Source organism: Neomonachus schauinslandi, chromosome 10, assembly GCF_002201575.2.
Source record: "Neomonachus schauinslandi chromosome 10, ASM220157v2, whole genome shotgun sequence".
Lineage (NCBI taxonomy): Eukaryota > Metazoa > Chordata > Mammalia > Carnivora > Phocidae > Neomonachus > Neomonachus schauinslandi.
In genome coordinates, this window is record NC_058412.1 from 38,485,271 (window position 1) to 38,497,837 (window position 12,567).

The following is a 12,567-nucleotide window of genomic DNA, read 5'->3' on the forward strand; positions in this document are numbered from 1 at the left end:
TATTTCCATTTGGCCCTATGTTTAGTGCTTTAGGGGTTTTTGCCTCTGAGGGAAATATATCATGGTAATAGACATAGGTCAGAAGAATTTCTGTCCCTTGTAAAATGAAAAAGCATTATTGTATAAAAAGGGGAAGGAAAAGGTGAACTCTTGACACAGGCAGAATAGGTTTTGAAATAGGTTTCAAAAGATTTTCAACTTTTTTTTTTTTTTTTAAAGATTTTATGTATTCGACAGAGAGAGTGAGAGAGTACAAGCAGGGGGAGCAGTAGAGGGAGAAGGAGAAGCAGGCTTTCCGCTGAGCAGGGAGCCTGACGCAGGGCTTCATTCCAGAACCCTGAGATCATGACCAAGCCGAAGGCAGATGCTTAACCATCTGAGCCACCCAGGCGCCCCAAGATTTTCAACTTTTATTTATTTACTTTTTTAAAGATTTTATTTGTTTATTTGACAGAGAGAGACACAGGGAGAGAGGGAACACAAGCAGAGGGAGTGGGAGAGGGAGAAGCAGGCTTCCCACAGAACAGGGAGCCTGATGCAGGGCTCGATCTCAGGACCCTGGGATCATGACCTGAGCCGGAGGCAGACGCTTAACAACTGAGCCACCCAAGCGCCCTGATTTTCGGCTTTTAAACATAATTTTCTACTATGCCCGTGCACCTCTGGAAAAATGTTTACGTACCTGCAGGGTCCTGAACTCTCTCTGAGGTCTTGTATAAAGTACTTCTTATGGCCTGCCTTCAGATAAGAATCTTAAAATAGATTGGGACTGCTGTACTGTGAATAAAAAGATGAAAAAAAAAAAAAGAATTTGGCCTTAAAGCTTTTGTTTGAAAATGGATTTATTTATTTTTTATCTGGAATAAATGTAGAATTAATACAAAATACTTTAACATTTGGTGCATTAGGAGTGTTGGCTTTTCTTATAATTATTTTCTAAAATTTTTCCCAGGTCAATGAATGGTCATTGAAGATAAGAAAGGAAATGAGAGTTGTTGACAGGCAAATAAGAGGTAAATTATAATTTTATGTCTCCTATTCCTTACCCTCTTGATAATTTTATATTAGTTCATAAAAATAAACTGCATCTACCCATTGTAAGACATAGTTTATTCTTACATTAATTATTTATAGTTGTCCTAATTATTTTGCTTTTTAATCATTTTAAGAAAAACCTTTACATTTTATAAGAACTAAATCTTTCCTCTGGCTTGCAATTCAGCTCTGCAAGGGGGAGGGGCCATGTTTTTTTATCTCTGATTTCCTAGAGATCAGGTTAGTGTTGGAAACAAAGCAGGTGCTCACATACTGTGATAGGCAGAATAGTGGCCTTCCAAAGATGTCCCCATTCTAATCTCAAGAATCTGTGAATATGTTACCTTATGTGGCAAAAGAGACTTTGCAGATGTGATTAAATTAGGGATCTTCAGGTGGGGAGACTATGCTAGGTTGTCTGGGTGGGCCCAGTGTAATCACAAGGGTCTTTACAAGAAGGAAATAATATGTTGAGAAAAAGTGAGAGAAAAGGAGATGTGACCATGGAACCAGATGTTAGGGAAATGTCCTTTGAAGATGGAGGAAGAGGCCATGAGCCAAGGAATGCAGTTGTCCTCTAGAAGCTAGAGAAGGCAACAAATTGATTCCTTCCTGAAGACTCTAAAAAACAGCCCTTGCAACACCTTAATTTTAGACTTCTGACCATCAGAACTGTAAAAGAATCAGTTGTGTTGTAAGCCATTGTAAAAAAAAAAAGAACTAAAGAAACCTCTTCCTACTTAGAAGAAATGTTTTATGAAATTCAGATTAAACTAAGTGTACATAGGAATGCAATTCCATTTTCACGACTCTGTTTATCTTAGCATGGCTATAAATTGAAGAAAGTACATTTCTAAATAGAGTTGATTATTAGGAAGTACAATTTAAAATTAAGGTGACTTGCACAGAGATAGTAATGTTTAAAACTTTTATGATTTTTAACACTTTAATGATTGGAGAAAAATCAATACCATAAGGATTTTTCAGCATCACTACCTTAAGAAAGCAATTGGAGAGGGCAATTCTATTCCCAGCCATGATGGAATAATATTTTTGAACTTGTACTTGCACTCCCATCATAAATAAAAAACTGGACAAAATCTGTGAAACATTGGCTTTCAAACCTTGGACAACTGACAGTGAAGGATTTTGATCACCAGGAAGAGGGAAACAGAGTCTTAATATGGTCCTGATTTTCAGCCTGGAGAAACTTTCTGGATCATAGCACATGGAAGGAGGTTCTAAGCAGAGCATGGTGTTGAGACAGAGATCAGGGTTCAGGAAGGCTATAGTCACTGGAATTTGTGGGGCATAACAACAGAGAGAAGGGCAGTACCCAGAGAAAGAGCTCTAAATGTCTACATAGTGTACCATTGACTCTTAGCTGAATACTAAGCTGTGCAAACTTAGAATGAGATTTCAAGAGGTTAGGCAAAGAATGATTACTGGGGACAGAACAAATACCAGGACACTATAAACTGAACAATTCTTAGAGCTAACAAAGAATTGAGAGATGGTAGAGTTCTGATCAGACACAGGAAAGAGACATTGTTGAACATTTTGGACATTAGAGAACCCAGAAAGATCATGCCTTTACTATTAAGGCTAAGGTAGGCCTAGGCTGCCTAAACCCTCACCAACAAAGCTTAAAAATAGTTCTTGAACACTGGTCTGCAGACAGCTTAACTGCCTGTCAAAATAAAGCTGACCCTCTTTAAAAAAGGAAGACCCAAGAAAAGACCCTGAATCACCAGGGGAATGTTGAAAAAGAAAACCAAAGCTGGAGGCATCACAATGCCTGACTTCAAGCTCTATTACAAAGCTGTGATCATCAAGACAGCATGGTACTGGCACAAAACAGACACATAGATCAATGGAACAGAGCAGCCCAGAAATGGACCCTCAACTCTATGGTCAGCTAATCTTCGACAAAGCAGGAAAGAATATCCAATGGAAAAAAGACAGTTTCTTCAATAAATGGTGCTGGGAAAATTGGACAGCCACATGCAGAAGAATGAAACTGGACCATTCTCTCACACCATACACAAAGATAGACTCAAAATGGATAAAGACCTAAATGTGAGACAGGAATCCATCACAATCCTAGAGGAAAACACAGGCAGTAACCTCTTTGACCTTGGCCACAGGAACTTCTTGCAAGACATGTCTCTAAAGGCAAGGGAAACCAAAAATGAACTCTTGGGACTTCATCAAGGTAAAAATCTGCACAGCAAAGGAAACAGTCAACAAAACTAAAAGACAGTCTACGGAATGGGAGAAGGTAGTTGCAAATGACATAAGATAAAGGACTAATATCTAAGATCTATAAAGAACTTCTCAAACTCAACACCCAAAAAACAAATACTCCAGTCAAGAAATGGGGAGAAGACATGAACAGACACTTCTTCAAAGAAGATATACAAATAGCTAACAGACACATGAAAAAATGTTCCACATCACTTGCCATCAGGGAAGTGCAAATCAAAACCACAATGAGATACCACCTTAAACCAGTTATAATGGCCAAAATTAATAAGACAGGGAACAACAAATGTTGGCAAGGATGTGGAGAAAAGGGAGCCCTCTTACACTGTTGTTGGGAATGCAAGCTGGTACAGCCACTCTGGAAAACAGTATGGAGGTTCCTCAAAAAGTTGAAAATAGAGCTACCCTATGACCCAGCAATTGCACTACTGGGTATTTACCCCAAAGATACAGACACAGTGAAAAGAAGGGGCATGTGCACCCCAATGTTCATAACAGCAGTGTCCACAATAGCCAAACTGTGGAAGGAGCCGAGATGTTCTTCAACAGATGAATGGATAAAGAAGATGTGGTTCATATATACAATGGAATATTACTCAGCCATCAGAAAGGATGGATACCTACCATTTGCATTGACATGGATGGAGCTGGAGGGTATTATGCTAAGTGAAATAAGTCAAGCATGGAAAGACAGTTATCATATGGTTTCACTAATATGTGGAATATAAGGAATAGGGCAGAGAACAATAGGAGGGAGGGAAAGGAGGGAAACCTGAATGGGAAGAAATCAGAGAGGGAGACAAACCATGAGAGACTCTGGGAAACAAATTGAGGGTTGCAGAAGGGAGGGTGGTGGGGGGATGGGGTAACTGGGTGATGGTATTAAGGAGGGCATGTGATCTGATGAGCACTGGGTGTTATATGCAACTGATGAATCATTGAACACTACATCAAAAACAAATGATGTACTATATGTTGGCTAAATTGAACTTAATTAAAAAATAAAATACACTGCAAGTAAAAAAAAAGGAAGACCCAAAAATTCAGACACTCAAAAATGGAACATTCAGAGTGTCCAACATCCAGTGAAAAGTGACTAGAAAGAAGCAAGAAAGTCTGACCCAAAATCAGGAGAAGAATTAGGCAATATAAATTAGACCCAGAAAAAACAGAGATGATTGAATAAGCAGACAGGATTTAAACAGCTATTATCAATGTGTTGAAGAAGTTAAAGGAAAACGTGAACATAATGAGATATATAGAAGATGTAGAAAAGAATAACATGAAACTTAAAGAATTGAGAAATAAAATGAAATAAACCAAATAAAATGAAATAAAATGAACACTGAATGAGTTTAACAAGCAGATAAGACAGTATAAAAAATAAGGTCAGTGAAATTGAGTAGTACAAACTATCTAAACTGTAATACAGAGGGGAAAAAAATGGATATGAATACAGCATCAGTGACCTGCAGAACAATATCAAGTCATCTCATTCATTTGAGTCTCTCTGAAGGAGAGGAGTCTGGAAAAGACCACATGAAATAGTAGCTGATGAAAACTGTAAAACCACGGACCCAAGAACTCAGTGAGCTTCAAAGAGGATAACACAAAAGCATACCAAGGCATATCATATTCAAATTACTGAAAGTTAACAATGAAGAGAGAAAACAGTCTGAGAAAAAAAGACACATTAAATACAGAAAACGGTAAGGATGATGAAAAATTTCTTTCAGAAGCAGTGTAAACCAAAACATCTTTAATATGATGAAAGAAAAGAACTCAACATTATCCTAGAATTCTATATCCAATGAAAATAGCATTCAAAGGTGAAGGTGAAATAAAGATTTTTTTTTTTTTTAAGATTTTTATTTATTTATTTGACAGAGAGATAGCGAGAGCAGGAACACAAGCAGGGGGAGTGGGAGAGGGAGAAGCAGGCTTCCTGCCGAGCAGGGAGCCCAATGTGGGACTCCATCCCAGGACCCTGGGATCATGACCTGAGCCGAAGGCAGATGCTTAATGACTGAGCTACCCAGGCGCCCTGAAATAAAGATTTTTAAACAAAAGCCAAGAGAATTTGCTGCCAGGAAATCTGCAGTACAAGAAATGGTAAAGGAAGTTGTAAGCTGAAAGAAAATTATAACCAATACAAACTGGGATCTACCCAGAGGCATGAAGCATGCTGGAAATATTAGGTATGTAAGTAAATATATTATTTTTTTTCTTTTTAAAGTTTCCTTTAAACATTATTTACTGTTTTAAGTAAAAATAATGTGAGGCTTGGAACAGGTAGAAATAAAATGTATAGTAGAACAAACAATTGCAGTGTCATCTTTAGAAACCTTGTAAATGCAGGTAGTGTCTCACAAGCCTTGTTTATTCCTGTTTTGTGCTTTGCTGACTTTATTTTACTTTATTATTTGCTCATTTTATACATTCTTATTTATGAAATTATCTTTAAGCCCTATCTCTTTCATGATATTTCCTATTATTTTTCATTTGTAGCAGTTCATTAGTTAACTAACTCTAACATGGTATCAGAAAAAGATCATGGGTTTTGGAGTCAACACTACCAAATTTAAGCCCCGTGTTTGCTGTCAATTAGCCATCTATCCCTATTAAAATTCTTTGAATCTCATAGAATTGTTATGACATTTAAATTTGCAAATGTATGTAAAGTGTTTATGCCAGTACCTGGCATAAAGTAGGGTTTACTACACTGATGGTGATACCAAAAAAAAAAAAGGGGGGGGAGGGGGTTGCTTTAGACAAAGTCTGACTTTGAAGTAATGTGATTGCTTTAAATATTACTTCCATTTGAAGATTTATCATAGAAACTTTTATTGTCTTTCATTTGGTTTTATATTAGCAGTCAAGGTGAATAGATTTTTTTAAAGAAATACCAGTGTAAAAACTAGAACCTGCAAAATTAACCTATGATCTTTAAGTCTGGATATTGGTTACCCTTTGGGGCATGGTGAATTAAGGTGGACATAAAGAGATACTTTGTGATACTTTGTTTCTTGATCTGGTTCCTGGTTACATGGGTGTGTTTACTTTGTGAAAATTCATTTAGCTCTACAGTATACTTTTCTGTGTGTATGCTATACTTAAATAAAAAGTTTAAAGAGAAAATAGTAACTTCAATAAACCAAAGTATAACTACAGGTAGTTCTCATCTTCTCATGAAGGACTCAAGATATTCCACATTTTTAGCTTTCAGTTAGATGTGAAACACATTTAGAGCACTCATGATGGGCAATATTAGTATGAATTTTGATCATTTATATTGCCCCTCTCTTCAGATAAAAATAGCTTCATTTCTACATCCCTCCCTCATGAGTATAAAGGTAATAATATACATATCGATGCAGGAAAGTATAAATAAGAAAGTTAAAATCACCCTGAAATTCTACCACTCAAAGATAATACCATAAATATTTTGGTAATCATCCCTTCAGATAGGTCTGTCTGTACTTCTGTTACACACACACACTTACTTATGAATGGCTCATACTTCTCTAGTTGCTGTTTCATTGATTTCTTCTTTTTTTTTAAGATTACTTATTTATTTGAGAAAGAGAGTGAGTGAGAGAGAGCACAAGCAGTGGGGAGAGGGAGAAGCAGGCTCACCACTAAGCAGGGAGCCCGATCCCAGGACCCTGGGATCATGACCTGAGCTGAAGGCAGACACTTAACTGACTAAGCCAACCAGGTGCCCCACATTGATTTATTTCTTATTATAGTAAAGTATACATAACCTAGAACTAACCAGTTTTAAGTATACAGTGACATTAAGTACATTCACATTGCTGTGCAACCATTACCACTGTCCATCTCCAAACTTTTCCTTCATCCCATACTGAAACTCTGTACCCATTAAATAATGACTCTCTGTCTGCCCCCACCACCCCACCCCTGCAACCAACACCCAAGTCCCCTGGTAACCACTATTCTATTTTCTGTCTCTGTGTATAATTTCACTATTCTAAGTACCTCATATAAGTGGAATCAAGAATATTTGTCCCGTTGTGCCTGGCTTATTTTACTTACCATAATGTTTTCAACATTCATCCATGTTATATAGCATGAATCAGAGTTAACTTCCTTTTTAAGATTGAACAGTATTTCATTGTATGCATGCTTCATTGTTTATTCATCTTTATACGGACATTTGGGTTGTTCTACATTTGGGTTATTGTGAATAATCCTGTTATTAACATGAGTGTACAAGTATCTGTTTGAATCCCTGCTCTCATCTTTTTTTTTTTTTTTTTTTTTGTACCATATACTCTAGTGGAATTGCTGGGTCAAATGGTAATTCTATATTTAATTTTTGAGGAAACACCATAGTGCTTTCCATAGCACACTGTACCATCTTACATTCCTAATATCAAAAGACATTCAAAAGCAACCACATATATGGTGGAATAGAAAAGATCACTGTGCACACCCAGGGCAAGCTACTGCTCTGCAAAGACCTGAGAAGACTTTAAGTTTACAATGTAGATTGATCCCCAACACAGAGATACCCTGCAGCAATAAAAACAAAAAAAATAGCAAACCCTGGTGAAGTGGGAGAATCTGACTTCAGAGTTGTAAGATTCAAAGGTCTCATTTTCAACAACAACAAAATCACAAGATGTACAAACAGGAAAATATGGCCCATCCAAAGGAAAACAAATGAACAGAAAATGTCCCTGAGAAAGACCAGATGACTATTTTACTCAACAGATACTTTGTAAACAACTGTTTTAAAGATGCACAAAGAGCCAAAGTAAAATGTGGACAAAGGCAAGAAAATGAAACATGAATAAAGTGGAAATATCAATAAAAAGAGAAAATATGAAAAGAAACCAAAAAGAAATTCTGCTGCTGAAGAGTACAATAAATGAGACGAAAAATTCATTAGAGTTACTTGGAAGCAGATTTGAGCGGGCAGAAGAGTCTGTGAACTTGAAAATAGTATAGTTGGAATTACCAAGTCTGAAGAGAAGGGGAAAAAATTGAAGTAAATTGAGCCTAATGGATCTGTAGGACATCGTGAAGTGGACCAGCGTACACTTTGTGGGAGTCCCAGAAGGAAAATAGAGAAAGGGGCAGGGAGATGATTTAAAAGACTAGTGACTTTTAGATCATTTTGATCATTTGAGATCAATTTTACTCAACAGAGTAAACAACTCAAATTTTATGAAAGACATGAATATAATCATCCAAGAAGTTCCACATACTCCAAATAGTGTACACTCAAAAGAGACCCATGCCAGTGCACATTATAATGCCCCATTATAATGTCAAACTTTAGATAGATAATGTTTAAAGCAGTGAGTAAGGACTTACCATATATAAGGAACCTCAGTAAGATTTTCAGCAGGTTCCTCACCAGAAGTGTTGAGGGCTAGAAGGCAGTGGGTTGATATATTCAAATGCTGAAAGAAGAACTATCAACCAAGAATCTTATATTCAGCAAAACAAGGGAGAAATCAAGGCATTCCTAGATAAACAAAAGCTGAGGGAGTTTGTTACCACTAGACCAGCCTGGCAGGAAGTCAGGGTGTCACCCCTGTAGGGTGTCCTGGTTGAAATTCAAGTATGATAGTAACTTGAAGCCATATGAAAAAATAAATATCTCTGTTAAAGGTAAATACATGGGCAATTATAAAAGCTAGTATTTTTGTAACTTCAGTTTGTAACTCCTTTTTTTGTTTTCTACATGATTTAGGAGACTTGGGCATTTGAAGAAATACATTAGGCTATGTTTTTGAACTCACACTACAGAAAGATGTATTTTTGTGACATCAGTAACTGAATGGGGGTAGGGACAGAGCTATATAGAAAAAAAGTTTTTATATGCTATTGAAGTTAAGCTCATATAAATTCAAATTAGTGTTATAACTTTAGTGTATTAACTATAATCCCTATGGTAACCACAAAGAAAATAGCTATAGATTATACAAAAAAGCCAATGAAATAGGATTTGAAAAGTTTCACTATGAAGAAAAGTAAACAGAAAAGAAGATATTAATGAAGGAAATGAAAGACAAAAAAGCTGTAAGGCTTACAGAAAAATTGGCAAAATGGCAGAAGTATGCACCTCTTTGTCAGTAATTAAATGTAAATGGATCAAACTCTTCAGTTGAAAGACAGAGCTTGGAAAAATTGATTTTTAAAAATGATCCTACTCTATGCTATCTATAAGTCACTCACTTTAGATCCAAAAGTAGAAATTGGTTGAGGGTGAAAGGACAGAAAAAGATGTCCCGTGGAAATGGTAACCAAAAGAGAGTGGAAGTTGCTATACTAATATAAAACAAACTTTAAATCAAAAAGATCACAAGTCAAAAAGACATGCTATATTACTAATGGTTTCAGTAGAATAAGAGGATATAATAATTAATTATATACATCTATGCACCTAAAAAGATTGTCAAAATATGTGAAGCAAAAACTGACAAAATTAAAGGGGGAAATAATTCTACAATAATAGTTGGAGATTTTAATAACCTACTCTCAAAGGTGAGTATAAAGCCAGGGGCACCTGAGTGGCTCAGTTGGTTAAGCCTCGATTTTGGCTCAGGTCATGATTCAGGGTTGTGAGATCAAGCCCCAAGTGGGTCTCCACACTCAGTGTGGAGTCTGCTTGAGATTCTCTTTCTCCCTCTCCCTCTACCCCTCCCCCCTGCTCATGTGCACAGTCTCTAAATAAATAAGTCTTTTTAAAAATGTGAATATAACAACCAGACAGAAGATAAATAAGGAACTAAGAGTACTTGAACAACACAATAAATCAACTAGATCTAATAGACCACTATAGAATACCCAACAACAGAATACACATTTTTCTCAAGTGATCATGGGACATTCTTCAGAATGGACCATATGTTGACTCAAAAAGCAAGTCTCGATCAATTTAAAAAATATATAAAGTATCTTCTCTGACTACAAGGGTTGACTAGAAATCAGTAGAAGGAGCACTGGAAAATTCACAAATATTGGGAAAATAACACATTCTTAAAACAACAGATTTGTCAAAAAAAATTCACAAGGAAAACTACAAAGTATTTAGAGATGAGTGAAAACCACAACACAATATATCAAAACTTGTGGTATGGGGCGCCTGGGTGGCTCAGTTGGTTAAGTGACTGCCTTCGGCTCAGGTCATGATCCTGGAGTCCCTGGATCAAGTCCTGCATCGGGCTCCCTGCTTGGCAGGGAGTCTGCTTCTCCCTCTGACCCTCCCCCCTCTCATGTGCCCTCTCATTCTCTCTCTCTCAAATAAATAAATAAAATCTTAAAAAAACAAAAACAGAAACAACTTGTGGTATGTAGCAAAAGCAGTGCTCAGAGGGAAGTTATAGCTATAAAAATGCTAACATTAAAAAAGAAGAAAGATGTCAAATCAGCCACCTCTAACTTTACATCTCACAGATTTAGAAGAACAAGAAACTTACCTAAACTAGCAGAATGAAATAATAAGGATTAGAGCAGAGGTAAATAAAATAGAGAATAGAAAAACAGTAGAGAACAAGAAACCAAAAGTGAGTTCTTTGAAAATTAATTTTCTTTGAAAATTAACCAGTCTTTGGCTGGATTGACTAAAAGTGGGAGGACAGAGAGAGAGAGGACTCAAGTCCCTAAAATCTGAAGTGAAAGTGGGAGCGTTACTATGATTCTGCGGAAATTAAAAAATATATATAAGGGTACTATGAACAGTTGTGTACCAATGAATTGGATAACACATTTTGAAATGGACAAATTCCTAGAATCACAAAACCTACCAAGACTGAAATAAAGAGCAAATCTGAACAGACTTGATTGGATCAGTAATAAAAAATTTCCTGACAAAGAAAAGTCCTTGACCTTATGTATTCACTGGTGATTTCTACCAAATATATAAAGAACTAACCCCAGTTCTTCTCAAACTTTTCCAAAAAATTGAGGAAAAAACACTTCCTTAGTTGTTTTATAAAGCCATCATTACCTTGATACACTACAGGAATAAAGAACCAGGATGCCTGGGTGGCTCAATCATTAAGTGTCTGCCTTTGGCTCAGGTCATGATCCCAGAGTCTTGGGATCAAGCCCCACGTCGGACTCCCTGCTCTGTGGGAAGCCTGCTTCTCCCTCTCCCACTCCCCCTGCTTGTGTCCCCTCTCTCACTGTGTCTCTCTCTGTCAAATAAAATCTTAAAAAAAAAATGGAATAGAGAACCATAGACCAATATCCCTTATGAATACTGATGCATAAATTAAAAAAAAAATGCAGACAATTCAAAAGGATTATACTCCATGACGAAGTGGGATTCCTGGAATGCAAGGATAGTTCAATATATGTAAATCAACCAATGTAATATAGTATATCAACAAAATAAAGAAAAAAAACATGATCATCTCAATTGATGCAGACAGAATTTGACACCCTTTTATGGTAACATTCAACAAACTAGGAATAGAAGGAAGTTGCCTCAATGTAATAAAAGCCATATGTGAAAAATCCACAGCAAACATTACACTCAGTGGTGAAAGATAGAAAGGTTTTTCTCTATGGTCAGGAACAATGCAGGAATGTCTGCCTTTGGCTACTTCTCCCCAACAGAGTACTGGAAGATCTAACCAAAGCAATTAAGTAAAAAATAAAAGGCATCCAAATTGGGAAGGAAGAAGTAAAATTACCTCTTTGTAGATAATACGATCTTATGTGTATAAACCCTAAAGATTCCAAACAAATCTATTAGTTCTAACAAAACTGTTAGAACTAATAAATGAATTCAGCAAATTAGCAGGATACAAAACACACAAAAGTCAGTTGCATTTCTGTACACTAACAGTGAACAATCTGAAAAGGAAATATGAAGATAATCCTATTTACAGTAGCAACAAAAGGAATGAAATCCTTAGGAATTTACTTAGCCAAGGAGGTGAAAGACTTGTACAGTGAAAACTATAAAAACATTACTGAAAGAAATTAAAGGTATAAATAAATGGAAATACATTCTGTGTCTATGGATTGGAATAATTAATATTGTTAAGATATCAATAGCACCCAATCTGATCTGCATATTCAGTGCAATCCCTATCAAAATCCCAATGACTTTTTTTTAGAAATAGAAAAATCCATTTAAAAATTCGTATAGAATCTCAAGGAAGAGCTAAAACAGTTTTGGGAAAAAAAAAAAAAGGATTCACACCCTCTTATTTCAAAACTTACTATAAAGCTATAGAAATAAAACCAGTGTACTACCTGCATGAAGACAGTCATAAAGAC

General features: G+C 36.2%; 1 protein-coding gene across 1 annotated transcript in view; it reads left to right on the forward strand.

The window, feature by feature from the left end:
• The window catches only part of LOC110587566 (charged multivesicular body protein 3), a 62,335-nt gene that overhangs the window by 23,409 nt on the left and 26,359 nt on the right, over positions 1-12,567 (forward strand). The window contains exon 2 of the mRNA XM_021697779.1: positions 953-1,013. Coding sequence (XP_021553454.1) covers positions 953-1,013 — 61 coding nt within the window. The remainder of the gene's footprint in view (positions 1-952; positions 1,014-12,567) is intronic.